Source organism: Anser cygnoides, chromosome 25 (assembly GCF_040182565.1).
Source record: "Anser cygnoides isolate HZ-2024a breed goose chromosome 25, Taihu_goose_T2T_genome, whole genome shotgun sequence".
Taxonomy (NCBI): domain Eukaryota; kingdom Metazoa; phylum Chordata; class Aves; order Anseriformes; family Anatidae; genus Anser; species Anser cygnoides.
Genome location: NC_089897.1, coordinates 3398705 through 3419398, shown reverse-complemented (window position 1 = coordinate 3419398; position 20694 = coordinate 3398705). Strand labels below are relative to the sequence as shown.

General features: G+C 62.3%; 1 protein-coding gene across 10 annotated transcripts in view; it reads right to left on the bottom strand.

Moving 5' to 3' along the window:
- The window catches only part of FOXP4 (forkhead box P4), a 62919-nt gene that overhangs the window by 14555 nt on the left and 27670 nt on the right, over nucleotides 1-20694 (bottom strand). For 5 of the 10 annotated variants that reach the window (XM_066982880.1, XM_066982879.1, XM_066982883.1 and 2 more), the window contains 6 exons: nucleotides 17812-17901; nucleotides 9686-9808; nucleotides 7753-7839; nucleotides 1877-2027; nucleotides 1380-1584; nucleotides 1079-1183 (listed from right to left, as the gene is read on the bottom strand). In XM_066982880.1, coding sequence (XP_066838981.1) covers nucleotides 1079-1183; nucleotides 1380-1584; nucleotides 1877-2027; nucleotides 7753-7839; nucleotides 9686-9808; nucleotides 17812-17901 — 761 coding nt within the window. The remainder of the gene's footprint in view (nucleotides 1-1078; nucleotides 1184-1379; nucleotides 1585-1876; nucleotides 2028-7752; nucleotides 7840-9685; nucleotides 9809-17811; nucleotides 17902-20694) is intronic. The other 5 variants (XM_066982884.1, XM_066982885.1, XM_066982887.1 and 2 more) reach the window with 3 other exon arrangements.

The following is a 20694-nucleotide window of genomic DNA, read 5'->3' as shown; positions in this document are numbered from 1 at the left end:
CTGTCCTCCAGCCTCGCCTCGGCGCACGAGCACCGGCCGCGTTTCGGGGGGCAGGAAGCTTTGCAGGCGGGGTGCAGGCACCCTCAGGCCCCCGGGGGCACGGCAGGGCTCTGCTGGCACCGCCACCCAGCCCTGGACAACCCCTGGCAGCCCCAGCGCCGGTCTCCAAATTTCCAAACCGGAGGTTACTCATCTGCCCCGCGCAAACATGCCCCGAGAGCCACGGCGCTGCCTTATCGAGGTTCACCCGGTGAGTCAGAGGAAGGAGCCCACATGAACCTGGCTCACGAACTCACTCCACAGCCACCAGGCAACGCCGAGCTGCCCCTGGCCTCCTTCACACCTCCTTCAGCCTCCCCCTGCTGCCTCCACACCTCCTCCTCCTCCTCCTCTTCCTCCTCACAGGGCTCTGCCCTGGCTCTGTCCCTGGGAACGGGGATGCTGCCACGGTCCGAGCCGCCTCTGCCGTGCCCGAGACCCAAAAACCCAAAACGTTTTTCCCAAAAAAACCCAAAACGTGGCCGAGGCAGAGCCTGGGGCCTGCCCTGTGCCTCTCGCCTCGGCAGCACGCGGAGCAGACAGCGGAGAGGAGGGGGGAAAGCAGCGAGCCCGTCACTTCCTTCTGATGTCTTTGCTAAAAATCCCGGCTACAAAGAGATCTAATTGCAAATGAACTAATTAAGTAAACCTCTGACGAAGCGTGAAAACAATTTGTTTGACCCTGACGCTGGCAGAGGGCTCTTCGACAGCCGAGTTAATCAGTCAGCGGCGGGGCCCACGAGCGAGCGGTGTCAGCGGCTGCCGCGCTGCCATCTGCTTCCTCCCCTCCTCTTCCTCCCCCTGCTCTGCCCCCCAGGAGGGAGCCGCCAGCCCCCCCCGCCTCCTGCCGGGGTCTTTTCTCCTCCAGCATCGAGGCCTGGCATGTTCTCCCCTTTTTACACGGGTTTTTCTCCCTTTTGGACATCCAGGCCTGGGGGTCCGCACCTATTTTTAGGGCCTCCCCCCGTGCTGGGGTGCCTGGGGACGACCCTGTGAGCTTGGCTGTCCCCTTCTCGCCCCAAAAAACGGCAGCACTTACTTGACAAACTGTCCCAAGTCCTCACAGAGGGTTTCGCAGCCGGGCCACTTGCACTCTCCGTGGCCGTAGAGCGGGTGAGAGCCGGGGGTCTCTTCGTGGGAAGAGCTGCAAAAAAAAAAGAGGGAAGAGCCCCAAAAGTGGGAAGAGCCCCGTCAGGAGGGGAAGCCGGGGGGGCTCAGGGATTTCCATGCGTGGGGCCAGCCCTCGAGACCTTCCCCAGGCACCGTGAGGCCCTGCAGCCTCCCCGGGGATGGCTCTTGGGGGGGGGATAAAAGCCCGAGGGGCCGGAGCTCGGCTCTACCTGTCCCTTCTCGGCGTGTGCATGGTGCTCTGCCCATTGGGCAGAGGGTGGTGGGAAATGGGAGGCGAGACCTTGGCGGCCGAAAACGAGGTAGAGTTGGAGGTGTTGGTGGTGAGGTCGAGCCCCTCTTGTTTAATGCTGTCCTCGACGGGCTGGGCGGCCGTGACCTCCTTCCAGAGCTGCTGGAGGTCCGAGGGGCACACGGCTTGGGGGGGAGAACAGGAGAAAACAGGGCCATCAGCGGCAGGGGGACAGAGGATGGGAGCACCCACGTGCTGGGCTCGCTCAGGACCCGACGGGACCCCCCCCCGGCCCCGCTGAGGAGCCCTCACCACCCTCAAACCCCAAACTTTTGGGTTAGGAGAAGCAACAAAGCCAGCACCGCTCCTCGGCACCGCTCCCGGCCTTGCTGCTGCACCCACCCCTCGCCGCTTTTCGGGGGGAAAAGCTGCAGCCGCGGGGGCGTCCCCCGGTGCCCCCCCAGCCCCGTGCCTTACCTTGGGGAAGGGTCTGCAGGGGCACGGTGCCCTGGCCGGGCGGGAGGCTCACCAGCCCCTGGCGCTGCAGGTTTAACAGGTGCTGCTGCTGGAGCTGCTGCATCTGCAGGAGCTGCTGCTGGAACGCCAGCTGCTTATTCCCTAACGGCTGCTGGGAGACAAAAGGGAGGAAAAGAAAACCCCGTTAGGGCCGGCATGGCAGGGGGGGCCTGGCGGGGAGCAAGGGGCACGGCTGCACGGGCTGCCGGTGCCGGCGGTGCGCGCCGCGGCCGCGCGCCTCCATCATCCTGCCCGCGCTCAGCTCGCGGCCAAGGCAGGCAGAGGCTTTGATCTATCGGAAGAGGAGGGGAAGAAAAGGAAAAGGGAAAAAAAAAAAAAAAAAAAAAAAAGGCATTGAAAAGAGAGGGAGTGAGCGGAGCTGGGTGTTTGCTCAGCGCGCCGAGACCCGGCTCCGCTTGCGAGATGCACGGTGCCCGCACACCGGGGCTCGGCCACGGGGCATCGCCGAACGAGAGGGGGGCTCCAGCTCCCAAAATGCATCCTAACGCTACCCGGATGTACAACGCCCTTCTTCAAGCACGGAAACAATCCCTATTTACCCAAAATGATTATTACGAGCCCCTGTTTGGGGGAGGGAGGCACATAACAGGCGCCACAGGGGAGCAGGCGCCCAGCGCTCCTGGCCCACGGGCGCCAGCCCCGCTGTCCCCACACATGGGGGGCACGGCCCCGAGCATCCCGGGGGGGCTCTCCCACCCTCCCGGGGGGAGCCAGCCGTGCTCTGCCCGGCATAACCGGCCCTAAACTTGTTAGGCAGGACGGGTCTCTGGGGAGGCACCGAGAAATCCATGAGAATTAACTGAAGGGGAGAGAATTCAATTAGGGATGGGGAAAGGCAGCTGCTAATCCGAGCCGGCCACGAGAGGGGAGCTGCCCCGGGTTCGGCCGGCCTCATTAGCGGGGCAGGCGGCTCGGTAACCCCTTGAACCCCTCTGTTTGCTCAGACGTTGTTTGCAGGTTGCGAGGAGCCGGGCTGGCAGCAGCGCGCTGACCTCCCCCAGCTCCAGCCCTGCCCTGCATCTCCATGGGAGCCCGGGGAGGGGGGGGCGAGCAGGATGGGGCCCTGCTCGGAAATCAAAGCCCCGTGCCAACGTGCTGCCCTTATTCCCATTCACGCAGCTCTCCCCAGCCAGATGTTATTTTTTCCTGCTCCTGGCTGGGTCTGAGCGTCGTGGGGTTCAGGCCCCGAGTCCCCTGCCCGGTGCACGGGGGTCCCGTGGCACCCCCAGCCTGTTCCCGCTGGGTGCAATGATCCCTGAGCCCAGCCACCAGGCACAGCCCCGGTCTCCGCACCCTACAGACGCTGCTGATGCTCGGCCTCAGCTCTGAAATGGAGCAAGGACAGGCTCCAGGCACTGCCCTGCAAATCCCCTGTGGGTCATGATGTCAGGCACGACTGCGAGTCCTCAGTGGGGCACAGAGCGTTGAAATCTGGTTTCTGAGCCTCCGAGGGATGCCCCAACCTCCCTGCCCTGCAGCCACCCCCAGAAGCCATTTCCAGGACCGGCTCCTCTCCATTCTCCCCCCAGCCGTGCTCCTCTGAAGATGGAGGCACACAGATCCAAGCCAGTTCTGCTCGGAGAAAAGAAAACCCTGCAAAAGCCCGAGTGATGAGGAGCCGGGAGGATGCCCGGAGACCGTGACCCCGTAGGGCCATAAGTGACATGGGGAAGGAAGCAGGGCCAGGGCTGCGTGTCCCAGGACGGACACACACACGTGTGTCCCCAGGACGGACACACACATGTGCCCCAGCAAGCCCTGCCCTCGCTGCAAACCGGAGCCGGAGCTCTTCCTCCTCTCATCCCACTCTGCCACCACCCTCCCCGGCGGCCCTGGGCAAGCCCGGGCTCCCCGAACACTGCCTCATTCACAGCACTTCCCAGCTGGAAGCAGGGGGAAATTGGGACGGATGAAGTCATTAGGATCCCCGGGGCACACTGCCTGCCCGCGGGGCTCCCCGGCGCGGTGTCCCCGAGCTGTGGCGGCTGCTGGTGGAGCCACAGCACCCCGGGGCCGTGGGGGGACCCACGCGTGGTTCTGCGCCTTTGCACGGCTTTAAATCCACGTGTGCATCCTTGCAGCTCTGCAAGACCATGAGCACGGGGACCAGAGTGGGAATACGAGCCCGGGAGCTAAGCACGGAGCTCCAGGGATGGAAAAATCGGGGTTCACCCACACTACGGCCCACTGCTCTCTGCAGGAGCCGCTCTGCCAGTCCCCACGGAGGATCTGTGACACGGTGGGGACAAAAAAATCATGGGCTCAAACCCGCCGAGCATGCTGGGGATGAAGGGGACCCGTCCAAGGCACCCGACAGCAACGGGTCCCTGAGGACCGTGGGTGCTTCAGCCACGTGGGGGTGCAGGAGCAGACCCTGTTCACCTGCCCGAAGGGCTGCAGGGCAAGCCCTGGCATCAAGGCTTGCAGTTTGACCACGAGCAAAGCCCCGAGCCCGGCTGCGTTATAACGGCTCGAGCCTGAGGGCCAAATCCTGCCCAAACAGCGACCACCACGCACGGGAGCATCCTAGATCCTAGCTCAAAAACTGGAAAAAAAGCCAAGCAGCGAGGTCACGGGTTTGCTCCGGAGAAGGCAGAGCCTGAATTCCACCCCCCAGCCCGCTTTCCCTGACGGATGCTGAGCCTGGCACCGCCGGCTCCTCTCCCCCAGCCCTCCTGGGGGGCCCCCCCAGCTGCTGGGGGTCAGGGCGCAGGGCAGGGAGAAGCGGCGAGCCGCGGAGCTTAGCGGATAAAAACCCCAAAACGCACAGAAAGCAGTCACCCATCCTCATTAGGACGGCTCCTCGTTAGGGCCTTTGGCCCCGAAGTGTCCCCCCCCCGATACCAGCGACCCCCCCAGCGCGGGGTGGGGGCTCCGGGCCCGTTTTTTTTCCCCGCGCTCCGTTTACATTAGACGCAGCTGAGTGGGTGCAGCTACCGGGGCAAGAGGCGCCGTCACTTTGATTTATGAGCACATCAAGAGGACTTTCGGCGTGACACTGGGGACTGACAGGAGCAGTTCATTAAGCTGACGCCGAGGTCAGGCGGCAGGCAGCCCCCCGCCGCCCCCCTCCCCGGCCCCGCCGGACTCAGGGGGCGCTGCTGGAGCTGGGGGGGGGAGAGGGGCAGCCCCCTCCCCTGGGAGCACGCGGGGACCCCGCGCAGCTGGCAGCAGCGGGGAGAGGTGGGTGCCCGCACCCGGTTCTGCTGGAAGCAAGCTGGGTTTGGGGAGAAAAAAGGGAAAAGCGGGAGGGCAGCTGCTCGGCAGCCCTCTGCCACGAGGTTAAGGGACAGCACGGAGCCGTCCCAGCGCTGCGATGCAGCTCCTCGCCCCCCCGGCACCCAGGGTGGTGCCGGGGCTGCGCCTTCACCCTTCCAAAGCGATGTGGTAAAAGGCTATGGGGTGGCTGGGACGTGCCACAGCTGTGCCCCGTCCTGGTGGGACGCACCGATCGGTCCCCCTGATGTCCCAGCCTGTTGCCCTGCTCGCCCCGAGCCTCCCTGGTGTGGCACAGCTCCCACCACCCGCACACGCCGAGCACCCCCCTGCAGCCCCCCAGCCAGGATGCTGCCGACAGGCGCTTCCCGACACGCTTCCATCCTCTGCTCTCCTGCTTTTCCTGCTCCCCCGCTTTTCCTGCTCCCCCCTTTCCCTGCGGGGGCTCCTGCCGGGGAGATCTGAGCTGCTGCTCCTCCAGAGGCTGCCACCGGCTCCCGGCACAACGCCGTGCCCACCTGCTGCTCCCCCCGCAGCGCTCCGAGCCGAGCCGCCGCCTTCCAGTCACACCGAGGCGAGCCCTCGAAATCAGAAGAGAGAAAGCAGAGCGCGCCTGGTTTACAAACCTCGCGGCGGCCTGTAATTAAATACCGCCGTGGATTTCCATGAAGGAGCCGATGCCGGCCAAGAGCGGCTCTGCGGCGGCATCCCAGACACGCCAGCGATCCCCTGCGCCGTCGGGGGAAGCGACGGCATCGCCGCTCCCAGCAGGCGCGCGCTGCTGCCAGATGCAGGCTTTATTAATAGCAGCCGGGCGAACCCGCAAGGGGGAAGCTGACCCCGCTTTACGGGGCTCGCCGCAGCCCCCCCGGGGCCGATCCGCCTGCCCAGAGCCAGGGAGAGCTCCCTGCTTGGGGCCAGGGCTGCTTTCCGCACTGCACTCTCCTCTTGCGAGCAGTTCGAAGGTGTCTGGAGGATACTTTGCCTCTTTGCCTTGGTTTCTGGGGAGGGGAGATGCCGTGGCTGGCACCCTGGGGACCCTTAGCTCTTTGTCCGGGCTGCGGGGAGCCGGACGTGCACCCCTTCAGCAGCAACCCGTCATGCCCCTTCTCCCCCCCAGCCCGCTCCGACACTTTCTCAGCAGATAAATTTCTTGCTTTCCCTGTACCGTTTCATCCAAACACGTGCTTTTCAAACCGGGAGCCCGCTCAGCGAGCCCTTTGGAGGAGCTTAATTACCTCCTAGCCGGTTGCTGCAATCTAACATCGCCCCGGCCAAGAGGGAAGTCCTTGAGGAAGCCCAGATTTATGCCTCCCCCGTTCCTGGAGCGCAAGCAGCTCCTCCAGCTCCTGGAGATGGCTCCGATAAAGCCTGACCCCGCGCACACTGCGTAAATACGGCAACAGCCCGCAATGAAAGCCCGGGTCAAAGCCTATTGAAAGCTCGAGTGGGCGCCAGCACGACCCCGAGGCGCTCGAGCTCCCCGCTCGCCCCGCGCCGACGCGTGCGCTCCGCTCTCGAGCCCTTCTGCAGCTGCCCAAAGGCAAGCTGCAGCCTGAAGCCGTGCGCGGGCTTCGGTGCTTTCTTCCTCAAAGCCAACTGGGATTTATTTATTTTTTTTAATGCAATTCGCTTAAATCGGGGAGGTTTTCCAGGAGATGAGGTTGCAACACACAGCCCCAGCACCATCACATGCCGACGCTGAGCTAGAGACAGGGGCTGAGCAGCAGCTCGGGTCCACGTCCCCCTGCACCAGGGGGCAAGGAAGGAGCCGAGGGATGGCCCCACAGCGATGCTGGAGGCACAGCACCACGCACCATGCCAACCCCCCCTCGCAGCACCACGCGCACTGATCGGGGAGGAGAGGGGTGAAAATATCTGGGGGTTTGGGAAGGGAAAAAAAAAAAGAGAGGTGATGTCTGACTGCTGCTGGTCAGGGCTGACCCCAAACCGCCGTGCTAGCGCATCCCCAAAAGTGGGCCCAGGGGAAGAGTGCTCTGAGTGTGCTACTACGGGAAGGGACGGTAAACCCTGTTGTGGGAATGGAGTTATTATACAAGATTGATGTGATCCTGGTAGCATAAACGCTCCCATATCCCCAAATTCCCTCCCCAGCCAAGGGCCCAGCACGGCACAGCGCCGCCGACCGCTCGCTGCGCGCTGCCGCCAGCCCCCGCCTGAGCCTCTCCCTCCAGAAAACCTCTTTGCTGGAAACGCTGCGATTTCACACAGGGCCTTGGCTTCGTCAGAACCGCCTTTCCTGGCACGAAAAGCCTTGTTTTGGGTTCCTACCTGACCAGCCCTGCCTGCCTACCTGCCAGGGTGCTGCCGCGCTGGTTAAATCAGGACTGCGCCGCCCGACCCAAGCCGTGCCGAGAGCCCGCTCTGCCCTCACCCTGCAAGGAGCATTTGGGGGGTCCCCCTGTGTCCCGGAGGGACGATACCATGCCCCGCGTCCCCCTGGACATCCCCTGTCGGCTCCCAGCTGGCTGCCAGGATCCGCACACGCCTCGTTGTTTTGCTGCTGGTCCCCCTTTTATTCGCAGCCAGATCTGATGGCAGCCGGAGGCTGGGCCCAGCACCCATCTGCGTGAGCTCACCTCTTTGGGCTGCTGCTTTCCAGCTTGCTGTTGTGTCAATAGCTGCAGGTGAAGCTGCTCCTGTTGCTTCTTGTAGTATTCCTGCAACTGGGAGGGAGAGAGGGAGGAGAGAGAGCGGGACGGATCAGCAGCAGGAACACCGGCTCAGCTTCCCGTGCTCGGTGCCACCCCATTCCCGGTGCCACCCCATTCCCGGTGCCACCCCATTCCCACCAGCTCCCGGGGCTTTGCTTCAAGCCCTGTGCGAGGAGCTACAGCACCTCCCATCAGCTCCTGGCTTCGAGTTCAGAGGAAAAGCACCTCTCCGAGGCCATCCCAAAACCTGGGAGCCCACTCCAAGAGCCTCCCAAGCGCTCCAGATCCCCACAGCAAATAAAATCCCCCAAAGAGCAGCAATCCCCAACCTGCCGTGCGTTTTACCCTGCCTGGTGCCACCGGTTTGGGAGCCTCCACCTTGTCCGTCACCCACTGAGGGGGTCCCAAGCCCGAGCTGAAATGAGGAACGTGCACCCCGGGGGTTTTCCAGCTGCTCTGGGGGGGTTTATCTGACGGGGCAGAGACGAGGAGGCGAGCAGTTCCTTTGCAGCAGGTTTTTTTAGGGAGAGATGCCCCAAACACCCCACAGAAAGTGCTGCAGAACTGGGGGAGCTCCCGGTGGGCACTTCCCCTGCTTTGCCTGGTGCACCCCCACGAGCAGCAGCACAGACGTTGCCCCGTCCCCTCTGCAGGCTCTGCGGGCACGGGGGGGACCTTGGGGCACCCGGCCCTGGCTCGCGCAGCGCAGCCACCCCACGTCCTGGCAGCACCCCATCTTCCGAGCCGGGAAAACAGGACCACATCCCACAGCAAGCCACCAGGGAGGGTCCCAGGCCCCGTTATCACGGGGGATGCTCTCGCCCCGGCCCCAAAATAAACTCCTGCTGATGGATTTGCTGCGCGCAGGAGGGGCCGGAGGCACGGGGAGGTCAGCGCAGGCGGGCGGCCCTCGCCCCGCGCAGGGGCGACGGCGGCGGCTCAGGAATGCCCCTTTGGATGCCGGGAAGCCTTTATCAGCTCGGGGCTGACAGCGCTGACAGCAGCAACTTTGCTTTTTCTGTCGGCGAACAGGTTTGGAAAGGCTCGGTGTTTACCCGAAAGCCAATCAAAGCCGGGGCTCTGCAACATGGTCGAGCGAGGCTGCGGGAACATTGGGTCAGGGGTGAGAGGTGTGATGTTTGGTTTTCTGCTGGTGGAGAATGCGAGCTATTCCGGCCTGGGTTGTTTAATTTGCAGTCAAACGTGTTTCTTTATCCGGCTCCAAAGAGGCTCGGAGAAGGACCCACCCAGGGTAGTGTTTACCCTTTGTTCTTTCCCTGGGGCCAACCTTGAGTCCTTATCAGCCTGTTTGGAGTAAACAGGTACTGGAGGCAGGAGGAAGGGTGTGGAGGATGCTTGTGGGATTTCTCCTTCCCTCTCTCCCGCCAGCGGGAGGTGTTTACCCAAGCAGCCCTGCTTTGTTTCGGAGGTTGGGGTTGTTTTTTTTTTTTTTTCCTGGCCTCCCTTTGCTTCCCTCCCCGCTCCTTTGACGCGGGGCGCTGGGGAACAAACCATGAGGGGCAAACCCAGGTCTGGATCCTGACCCGCGGGGAGTTCTCCAGCATCCACCCCAACTCCCAGCCCTCCCCAGGAACCGGCCAGCCCCAAACTGGCCCCTTTGTGTGCTCTGAATTCCCGAATTGCATCCGACTGCGCACCATCAGCACGCACATCTCCCTTCAGCCCTTGGTGCTGGACACCCTGGGGATCCCCAAGGAAACACAGAGGGAACACGGGAGCCCCGGGAGGAAGGGGCCCGGACCCTCTGCCTGTGCCGGCTGAGCTCCAGCACTCAAGGGGAAGAGAAATGTTTTGGGAGGACCCGGGCGATGCCCAGCCGGGGCGGGAGCAGCGTTACCTGCTGCAGCATTATCGCCTGCTGCTGCTGCAGGAGGGCCTGGAGCTGGGGCGGGGAGAGGATCTGCTGCATCTGCTGCGGGGTGATCATCTGCGGGGACATCATGGCCACGGACACGGGGACCTGCGGAGAGGAGAGACGCGTCACCTCCTGGGGAGCTCGGGGTGGCATCACCCTGCCGGGCTCCCCATTCCAGCTCTGAAAGCCTTCCCCAAATGCCTCCCGTCCCCAAACCCTCTGCCACCCGACTGACCTGCTCCCACCATGCCTTCCCCATCCAGGCACGCCGAGGCCACCACAGGGGACGCGGTGAGGAGGTGGCGATGGCATGGAGCTGCTTGCTTTATCGCCGCAGGAATCAGGCATCGAGAGCACCCAGTGGCACGTGGGTTCCCAACCCCAACCCCAGCCCCTTCCCCTCCTGTGAGGGCACAAAAAGCCCCCAAGAGCTGGGACCGGGCTCCTTCCCTTGGGGTCTTGGGAGGAGAACCTCCGTGGGAAGCAGGGCAGGTCACCGCTCACCCAAATAACTTTGCAAAGCAGAGGAAGAGGTGACCAGGTTCTCCGCAGGCACATCAAAGCTTTACCTCCAGCTGACACCAGTAACTCACCTCATTACCATGCCAAGCATAGAGAGGGCTCAGAAAACCTGCCAGCCCCTGCCTTTCGGTTAGCCTAACGCGGGCGCACGCCCCCGCGACGATGCGGGGAAGGTGTCGGTGACGGATCCCAGGCCGGCCGCGAGCAGGTCCTGCCCAGGTGGGGCAACGCCGCCTTCCTCAGCGCAGCCGCACGGCCTCCCTTACGCAGCCCCCGTGATCCCGGCGGCCAGAAACCAGCCCCGATCCCTTTCCTCGGGCTGTAGGAAGGGTTATGGCCCTGCTGTAAGTGCGTAATGCTTCCTGGATGCTGCTTGTTGTAGGAAAGCAGCCTGGCTCCCCCGTGCAAGCCAAGCGCAAGGCGTCTCATCCCTCTGCTCGAGGATCCCGACACGTCGGGCACCAAGAGACAGAGAAATAAAGCCACCGGCTCCGGATCACCCAGCAAAGCCCGAAGCAGAGCTCAGGACCCTGCAGCCCCAGGGCTCTCGAGCGATGCCCAAAGCCCCCTGCTCCCGACCTGCCTCCCCCCTGCGGCACCCCGTGGCAGGCGTCCGGCCGCACCGCAGCGCTCTGACCTTCAAGGGAGATTGCAGCGGCTTATCTGTTTACTCAGGCATTTTGCTGGAGGGAGGCGAGCGGGCCGAGGCCCATTTGTCACCGGCGAGCCCCCCCAGCCGCCGCCGTGCCCGAGTTATTTATTAATTGCTGCCTGTTCACACCCAGGGCTGCTGCTGGGGCGCCCTCGGCGAAACCAGCCTGGGTGGCGGCGATGGGGATGCCTGCGGGCACGAAGCTCACCGCTGCCCCAATCCCCCTTCGGGGACGTTGGCCACCCTAAAGCAGGCTCCCCCTTCCACACAGCAACCCCCTACTCCCGTTTCCAGAAAAGGGATCAACCAAACCATCCCATCACAATAATTATAAAACCAGGAGCATCCCCAGCACGGAGCTGCAAAACCCGACAGCTGTAGCACCGCCGACGCTGGCTGGAGAAGCCCAATCCACGGCAAATCCCCATTGCAAAACAAGCAAGGAGCTGCTGTTCGGGTGCTCCATCTCCGTGCACAAGCGCTGAGGGTGGCCAGGTGCCGGCAGACAGCTGTGCGCAGCACTCGGTGAACATCTGGCCAGGAGGGATGCCGGCGGGGACGGCGGCCCACGCGGCGGCACCGGCACGGCGAGCGTGCTCGAGGTCCGCGCCCGCTCGCCGGGAGCTAAGCATCCTGCTAATTTCCCTTTGCCAATTCATCAGCTGGCAACGTGCTCGGAATGAGAGCCCCTAATTAATTGCTCATCCGCATCCCCCCCATCCGGGCTGCCTCCCCGCCCCCCAGCGCCGCGCGGCCTCTCGTACACGTTTGCTGGCATTTTCAAATCGGAGGCATCCTAATTACCGGAGAGTTATAACACCTTCCATTTCTCGCCCAACGGACTGACACCCTGTCAAGAGCAAAGAGAATTGCCAGAGGTTTTGACAACACTAATTGCCCCTATAATCTAAAAACACAAAGGAGAGGCGATTAGTCGAGAGGGCCCCAGCTCTCGATCCGACACGAGGTTTTCACAATGTTACAAGAAAACAAAAGCGACGCTTTTTAGAGTTTGATGGCTGCTAACAAAAGCAGAATTATATTTTCATACAACCTTTGTCTGCATTAAATGGCTTTTTCTTTCCGCGCTCAGATGCGGGGCTGACACGGGGAAATGGCGGCGGCGAGGTGTGAACGGGGACGCGCGCGGGTGCCGGTGCCGGGAGCAGCAGCACGCGGCGGCTTCGCCAGCTCCCGGAGCCCTGCTGGCCAAGGAATAATTTCCCTCTCCCCGCTGCCAACGTCCCCCTCCTCGCCGAGGTTTCCAGGGAGGGCAGGAACTCGAAGCAAAACGGGAAATTCCCGCATGCAGCAAGTTTTCGCTCCTGCTGCGGTCGCTCATCCGGTTACAGCCCCAGCTGCCTCCAGCGCGTCGTGGGGACGGTGACAGCTGCTGCCGGGCACAGAGACCCTGAGGGAACGGCTCCCCCCGGCCTGGCTGAGAGCCCCCGGGGGCACCCACCGGCAGCTGACCCTCCGGAGAGGGGGGGGGACAGCATGTGGCAGCCCCCGGGACGCCGAGGAGCGCGGTGCCTTGGGGTGCTTGCGGGATGCGCGCGGTGAGCGAGCTCTGCTGCAGCAGGGGGTGGGCAGCCTGGGTGTAGGGGGGTTTCGGGGTCCAACCCCCCCAGGAGGGCCAAAGGGAAGGTGCTGAGGGGCGCAGCACACTGTCGGGACGATGGGTGAGCGTGCACCAAGCTGGCTTTTCTTCTCCCCACGCACCCAGCAGCCAGGTCTCCTCCGCGCAGCAAAGCCCAACCTCGCAGGCGGGACGAGCCGCAGCACCCGCCCTGCTCTTCGCAACCCCAAACCCACGCTAAGGGAACATCAGCAGCAGAATCTGGGGCTTTCCCCTCTTTTGCATCCCCCCTTTGGGACCCGACCCCGCAGCGCCCAGCGGCACGGCACCGGGGCTCGTCCCCGGCCGCGTCTCTCCGAAAGCGGCGCGGGCGGCTTGCGACGAGCGGGCATCTGCCAGACCCGGCGCTGGAGAAGGGCTTGACTCACTCCTTGGCCTCCTGCCACCCCGCAAAACTGCTTACTAACAGCTTTGGCTGCCTCACAAAAAGCCCCGACGCTGTATCTCTGATTCGCGAACACAATCTCGAGGGGGTGATTTTCCAGGCGGTCGGGGTTGTAATCCCTCCGTGCCAGAGGACAGGGGCGGACGGCGAGGGGGCGGATAAAGCAGGCGGCGGGTGGAAAACAAGACGGGTATTAAAGGGGGAAGCTCGGCGCTCGCTGTAAGCTCGGAGCAGCCCTGCCAAAGCCGGCTGCGCGAAACGGGATTTGGCCGGGCGTAAAACGCAGCGGGATTGGGGAGCGGTGCTTTTTTTTATTATTATTATGATTTTTTTTTTTTACGGGAAGCAGATCGCAGCGAACGCGCCGTCCTCTGTACCAGGGGAACGCCACTGCCAGCGTGGGGGATGAGGCAGAGCGAGGGATGCCGCAGACCGAAGGCTGGGCTGGGCTTGGCCGCCTGCTCGCAGCACCTCCCAATGGGGCCAGGGGAGCCCCCGTGAGCCCCAGAGTGCCAGAAACCCCACAGCGTGCCAGAAACCCCCCGGAGTGCCAAAATCCCCCCGGCGGCTCAGCCTCAAAGCATCCCTGCACCCTCCAGCACCATCGCACCGAGCCGTCGCTCCCACCAGCAGCCACCGTGGCCACGGGGAAGTAGAGTCTACGTTTCCACACCTAAAGCCCCACTTCCAAGCGCGTCCCAAACCCTGCCACCTCGCCCCGATTGACCTAGGGGGGTTTTGGGGTTGTGGGCACAGAGCAAAGCTCTCGTCCCACCGTGGCGCGGCGCACGCCAGCTCCCCGCTGCCCGCAGAGCCCAAGGCGCTGCGCATCCTTGTCTCTGATCTAACCTTGGGTTTTAACTCCCAATTAGAAACAACAGCAAACACGCTGGCGCTATTTTTTTTAAGCACCCTTTTCAAATCCAAAAGCAACAGAAACAAGCCCGGGACGTCTGCTCGGGAGGCGGGGAGCTGGGAATGGCAGGAGGAGAGAGGGAAGGAGCCACAACCAAGAGCAGCTTTGAATCTACTGAGGTCAGGGGCCAGGGATGAGAACGAACACCCAGGTGGACCCCCCAGCACCCGCTTCGCATGGGTGGAAGCAAACAACCCGCTCGCTTCCAGCCCCGCTGGGGCGAGCAGGCGCTTGCACCCATCCCCTCCTGCCCCCAGCCTTGATCCTGCACTGCGAGCCCCGAGGCCGAGTGGGCTCCGACCATCTGCAAGAGCTTCAGGTGCCCGTGGCCAGGCAGCCACCCATGGGTGTAAGCCCAGCACCATCACCCGGGCTCTCCTGATTTACACCAGGCTGGCGAGAGAGGAATTGGACACAAGCAGTCCTGCAAGGGAACCCCCAGCTCCGTGCACCGGGCTGGAGCTGGAGGCTGCGGGGTTATTTTGTGCCCACCTGGGAGGTGCAATGCCCCGGGGAGGACAGGGTGCTGCGCCCTCCGGGTCAGAGCACGGCATTATGGCCTTGCCCCCGCTGTCCAGCTGCACGGAAGGAAAAGGAGGAATCAATCCCTTGTGTGCGCAACCCGACGCGCATCCTCATTAGCGCCGCGCCCCGCCGGGGAGCACTAATCGCGCATAATTGGGCTGCGAGTTGCTGGAAGTTGAAAGGAGCTGGCTGGGGGATGCGGCGGCGGTGGGAGGGGGCTCCCGGGCTGGGAGAGCCGGGGTTTGGGAAGGAAAAGGGGCAGAAGTGGGGGCAAGCAGGGGATGGACCCCGGGGCCGCAAGTTCAAATGGAAAACCCATCGCGGCGCGAGCCGAGACAGCCGGGCTGCTGTGTTTTTTCCTGGATGGGAACGCAGAAGGGCTGGTATTGATCTGTCTTCATTACCCATTTCACTCAAGTTTCAAATCAACAAAATACACTTTTCCGCTCCGCTGCCCTCCCCGCCACAGCAGACAAAAGAAAAGCAATTTCCCGCAGTTTGCTCCAAACTCCTCGCCCCTTCCCTCGGCGCCCTTCGTCCCTTCTCCCCTTTCAGAGGCTCTGTAACCGCAGCGAGTCGCTCGCCGATGGCTCGGAGACCCCGAATCCGCGAGCAAGGGACCCCAGAAAGACAATTTCCATGGACACCCCGTGATTCAGCAGTGTCTCAAGCCAGAAAGTGGCCCAGCACCAAAACCCCACAGCATCCTCCGGGCACGTGCAGCCTCCCCGCTCCCGAGCACGCCGGGCTCGTGCAGGAGGAGCACCGCGCCAACCATCCCCAGCAAAGTCCTCAGACACGGGGCTCCGGCAGCCTCCGCCGAAAAGCCTAATCGTTTCAAAGTTGCAAGGAAACCAAATCATTTAAAAACGTTTCAGGGTGTTGGTTTTTTTTTTCAGACGCAGCTGCAGTCCCAGCGTCAGCTGCGGGACTCGGCGCACAGCTACACCTCCAGGCATCTGGGGGCAGAGAGGGTTCATATTAAAAAAAAAAAAAAACACAAAACCATAACCCAAGATCCCTATCGAGCCCAGCAGCTCCTTGTTTGTTTTTAGGAGCGTGCCGTTGCCGACTGTCATTAATATTCCTGCTGGCGTGGCGCCCCACAAACGTCCCGTCCCCTCGGCACGGTGGCAGCGAGGGCACGGCGAGAGCGGGGACCCCGCAGCGCTCCTGGGGTCTGAGCGCTCGGCACGGGGCCCCTGCTGGGATGCTCCACCGGGGAGCTGGGGGGGGCTACGAAACAGCTTCCCCCCCCCCCGTAAAAAATCCCTGGTGGTGTGGAAATCAAGCACTTGGTCGTTTTTGCAGGCTCGGACACCAGCTCTCGCCCGGTTATCGGCGATCCTGGGCGCTCTCCTCCCTCCCCAGCCCGAGGCTGCGCTGGGAGCCAGCCTTCCTCCTCCTCCTCCTCCTCCTCCCCGAGCGGCCGTCCTGGCCAGTCTCATCCACACCACCGCCGTCAGATAAACTTCCTTTCAAAGGAGCCTGCTTAATCCTCTATCTCCCCTCGTTCAGATCCCGCTCCAGCTGCCGGGCAGGGGGAGGAAGAGGCCGGCGGCTGAGTTATGAGCTATTTCTGACTCACGTCTACAACTTTCACAAGTTCTTTTGCAACACAAAAGGGAGGAGGGGGGGGGGGAAGAAGGCGGCAGATCCAGTTAACTCTGGCAAAGCTGGGCCAGACGGACGGCAGGACGGACGGACAGGACGGACGGAGGTGGGAGAAGGGAGGCGAGGGCACGAGGAGGCGACGGGAGGCCGGCGAGGCTGCGGGCGCAGCGCGGCCGGGGAGCGGGGCGCCGGTTCCCGGAATCTGACTTCACTCTTACTGCCTTTGTCCTTCGCAGATATTTTCCATGCAGTGACTGCATTTCCTTCCTGAAAACGCTGCTGGAAAAAGCCGCCTGGTTTGTGTGCCGCAGAAGCCCTGACTAATTATTGCTGCTCGGACCCAGCTGCGGCTTTCCCTGGTGCTTCCCAACCCCGCGGGTCCCCCCACCCTTCAAGGCAGGTTGGGCACCCAGGGGGGCACAGGGGCTCCCCCGGTCCCAACGAGGACAGGGTGGCATCCACATGGCTCCACTGGTACTGCACACACACCGAAACTGAGCCAGTTTGCGAATTTTGGGGGAAATTCACATTTCCCCCAAACGGAGCTTGGCAAGGCCACGCGTCTCGGCTGCCGGCCAGGAGCGCCGGGGCGCACGGGGGCAGCCCCCAGCACCAAAAAAAAGCCAACCTGGTGATATGGAGGGGGAAAAAGCAACTTCACGCTTGCACCCGAGATGCAATTCTGCAGCACGGGGAGAAATAAACGGGAAGCGTGCCGGGGGGAGGTTTAATCCCCCGGGTTTGGGGAGGAGAGGAGCCCGGCCCCAGCCCCGCTCGCCTCCTCCCCGCTGCCTGCGCCTGGCATGGGCAGGACCTCCAGCTCTGAGAGCGCGCGTGCTAATTACTTTCCTTTGTTAATTAAGCCCACGTGGCTCTAATAAGGTAACCTGCTGTTCTCCGATAAATTTAATTAGCCTGGAGGGAGAGCCCCTCCGCACAGCTATTTAAATTGTCACTTCCCATTCGTTTGGGCTTTGCTTCTTTCTGCCTGGCCCCCTCTCCGGGTTCATACCCCTCCGCTGCCCCTTTTCTCTCTGTTTTCTGCCCCGTTTGGCAGGCTGAGGGAAGGAGCAGCAGGACGGTCCCCCTTCCACCAAGGGTTCAGCCCAAAGGTGCTGCGCCCACCCAAAGCTGGGTTTTCCTCTCCGTACCCCCCAAAACCCACCCCAGACGGGTCCTTGCCCCATCCCATGCACGAGGACCTGCAGGGCTCCAGCCCCAACAGACTGTCCCTTACCCTGTCCCACCCACAGCACCCACCCCTGGGTCTTGGCACGAGTCCTGAGGCGCCCAAATTCTTGAGAACCCCTGCACCCACTACCCAAAACGCTGCCCCAAGGCAGGGTGGCACAAGGTGACATCCTCTCCCGTGGCACCCCCTGCTCTCACCCCCCGGGAGCCAGCCCTTCCCCTCCATCCATCACCCTTCCCCTGCACCATTTCCCACCACGGCAGCACACGGTGGGGACCCCGGTGGTCCCTCCAGCCCCACACCACGCTGGACCCCGTGCTGAGGCCAAGTGGGCCACCAAGTGGGCCACCAAGGTGCCCCGTCCCCCAAAAAACACACAACCTTGGTCCCCAACAGCATTTCCCTCCCGAGCTGCTCTCACAGAGGAAACCGAAAGGAAAGGGACGTGCATGCAGCCAGGGGCCGACACTAAAAAAAAAAACAAAAAACACAACAAATTTCTGGAGGTTTCCAGGGGATTTAACTCTTCGTGGGCGTGCTGCGGCCATCCTGAAGGGGGAGGTGATGCGTGCTGGTGCCTGCACCGCCCGCGGCCCCTTCGCATCAGCACCAGTTTGCAGCCGAGCCCTTCCCGAAAAGCAGGGGGGAGGTCCTGGGGCTCACCTGCACCGCCGGCTGCTTGCCCTCATTGCTGCTGGGGGAGCTCAGCCCCGTGGCCTGCTGCAGCAGGAACTGGCGTGCCACCTGGAGAGCCTGCAAAAGAGACACACTGGGGTGGGCAGGAGGAAGAGGCCCCCCCCTTTGCCTTCGTCCCTCTTCCTCCTCCTCCTCCTCCCTCTGGGCACGCTCGCCCTCCAGCTCTGGGGGCAGCCGCACGGGGGCTCTGCGGGTTTTGTTCCTGGGGTGTGAGCGAGCGGCTGGAAAGGAGGGCAGCACCCCCAGCACGCTCTCCTGCAGCACCAGTACAACCAGTACATCCCATTGCAAACCCCGCTGTGGCCCCAGCCGTTCAGGGCATCGCTCGGGGCCAGCCTCAGCCCCTTCCCGTTCCCTCCTCCGGCCACGCGCACCCTGCCCCAAAGCAAAGGGCGCCCAAACCGCGCACGGGAGAGCTGCAGGAAGGGTCCGGCTCCCTGCTGGGTTATTCCTCGGGGCCACCACCACGATTTTTTGCTGAAGCTGGCAGCCCACACGTCTAAAGACAGAGCGTGTATTTAATTACACCGCTGGTCATCACTTTGCAGCACCAAAAAGTCCCGGGCGCCACCCAGATTCGGGTCACGGCCAGCGCAGGATTACACCCCAAATTAATAACCTGTGAGCACATCGGCATGGAGCTCACAAAGATACCACAGGAGTTTAGCAACCGGCACAGGTGACCGAGATAAAACCTGCTCATTTTTATGGGTGTTTGCCTTCGAGTTACTAATTCCCTTAACGCGCACTTGTTTGCAGGGATAAGGGTATCTCGCTGCGAAGTCGCGCAACAGGCAAAAGAGGTAGAAACCCAATGAAATCGATAAAAAAAAACACTGGCGGAAACACACGTAGGCACCAGCACTGCAAGCCGTGCATAAGGAAAATCCCTTTCCCATAAGGAAAACCCCACAGAGATTCGGAGGTGAGAGGAGCCAGGGCGAGCATGCAGACGGGCTGGGCAGCCCCGTGCGTGGGGGCAAAAAGGGCTTTGTTTGGGAAGGGGGAACAAAGCTCCATCAAACCCAACCCTGCAGCACCCAGCTGCTCCCTGCTTCCTCGTGCGCTCCGTATTTTTGCTTCTAAAGCAACTTTTTTTTTTTTGGAGGGGGTGCATTTCCAAACAACCAAGTCCTTCCCTGTGGCCCTGCCTGCCCACCAGGATTTTATTACGGTGGGGGGCGGAGCGGGGGTTCCCCGGCTGTCAGCGCCCCCCCGGCCGTAAATCACCGCGTGTGCCCCAAGGAAGGGCTGCTGGTTAATTCAGAGGAAGGGCTGCTGGTTAATTCGCCACGTTTCCAGCTCTAAAGAACAAAGTCGTGCCCCGGCTGGTGGCCCCGCGCTGCCTCCATGAATCCGAATGCAAACCGGAGCGGTGCGCGCAGTGTGAACGCGCCCCAGCGCACAGTCCCGCTCCGCTTCCCCATTTATCTCCCCCCCTGCTATCCCCGTTCCCCCCTGACACCGCTGCTCGGCGCAGCATCCACCAGGACTCGTTACCTGCTTTTCCACCCAAAACTCCCCTTTAGCACTTCTCCCCGTGGCGGGGTCGCTCGGGAACAGCGCACGCGACGGATTTAGCACGAAGATGTCTGGGTTGTGCCACAGCTTTTTTGTTTTGTGGATAAAAGCCCCGTGCACGTGGACAGGCTGTAGGAGCATGCTCGAGGAATAAGAGGTAAATTTTAGGGTCGCTGCCCAAGGTGGAGGCTGCAAGAAGAGGTTTTGGCTGCAGAGGGATCGGCTGCGCTCCGGGAATCTCAGAACCAGAGGGAGTCCTAAAGGACAGCCTCACCGTGACGCGATGGGGGCTGCTGGATTTGAAGGAAAACAAATGAAAAAGCAATTTCCCTGCCTTGGACCTCGCTGCCGAGGCCGGGGTCCTGGCCAGCATCTCATGGAGCAGCTCCCCAACAGCTTTGCCACCCCCAGATTTCACAGCCCCAAATTTTAATGCAACCCCCCCCCCAAGGTTTGCCAAGCCCCGCGCTCCCAGCGTGCGCCCAGCAGCAGACGAGGCTTGGCGTGGGCACCCTGGTACCCGCACCAAAGCTCTCCCATTTCCATTTCTTCCCGAGCATGCCACGAGGGCTGCTGGGGACGCTCAAGAACCTCACGACCAATAACTCACAAACTCATCGTTTTACCCAAACAACGAAGTAAATAAAATAAAACCCCCTCAGCCCCCGCGGCTGGCGGAGCCGGCGCAACCCCAGCGCAGGGCGCGCTTCTCCACGGGCACGTTATTTCCCTGTTATTAACCGTAATAGATGTGCATCGGTAATAGGAACACAAAGCCGTGTGACAGTTATGACAGCTCAAGGTCTGATATTTTAATTACTTTTTGAAATGAAAACAGTAATTCCAGTTAAAAGCCAAGGGTGGAGGAAGTCAATCTAAGGCTGCTCAGCACCCGCGTGGCTTCTCCTGGCAGGGAAGAGCCGGGCACCCACCCGGGATGGGTGCTGGATCACCCACCAACCCCAGCCACGTTTGCACACCGGCTGCCCGAGCTCTGCGGATTTCTCCACGTGTCCGTTTGATGGAGGTTTGCAGGGATTTGCTTGCTCCATCTGCACCACGGGAAGTTCCTCTGCAGTTTGCAAGGGCTGCGCAGAGCTGATGGAAGCGGCTTGCGCGTGATGAAGGGGTGAAGGAAGGTAAGCCCTGCACGCTGCTGGGGATGGGGACACCAGTGCCACCCTGTCACTGCTTTGCAAACGAGCTGCCTGCTGCTTGTCACCCAGCCACAGAGCTTTCCTGTTTGCCCTGGAGCACACGGGGAAGGGCAAGTTTGGTTCTGGAGCACGGAGAAGTCATCTCTGCTCGGGGACAGCCACGTGCCGAGGA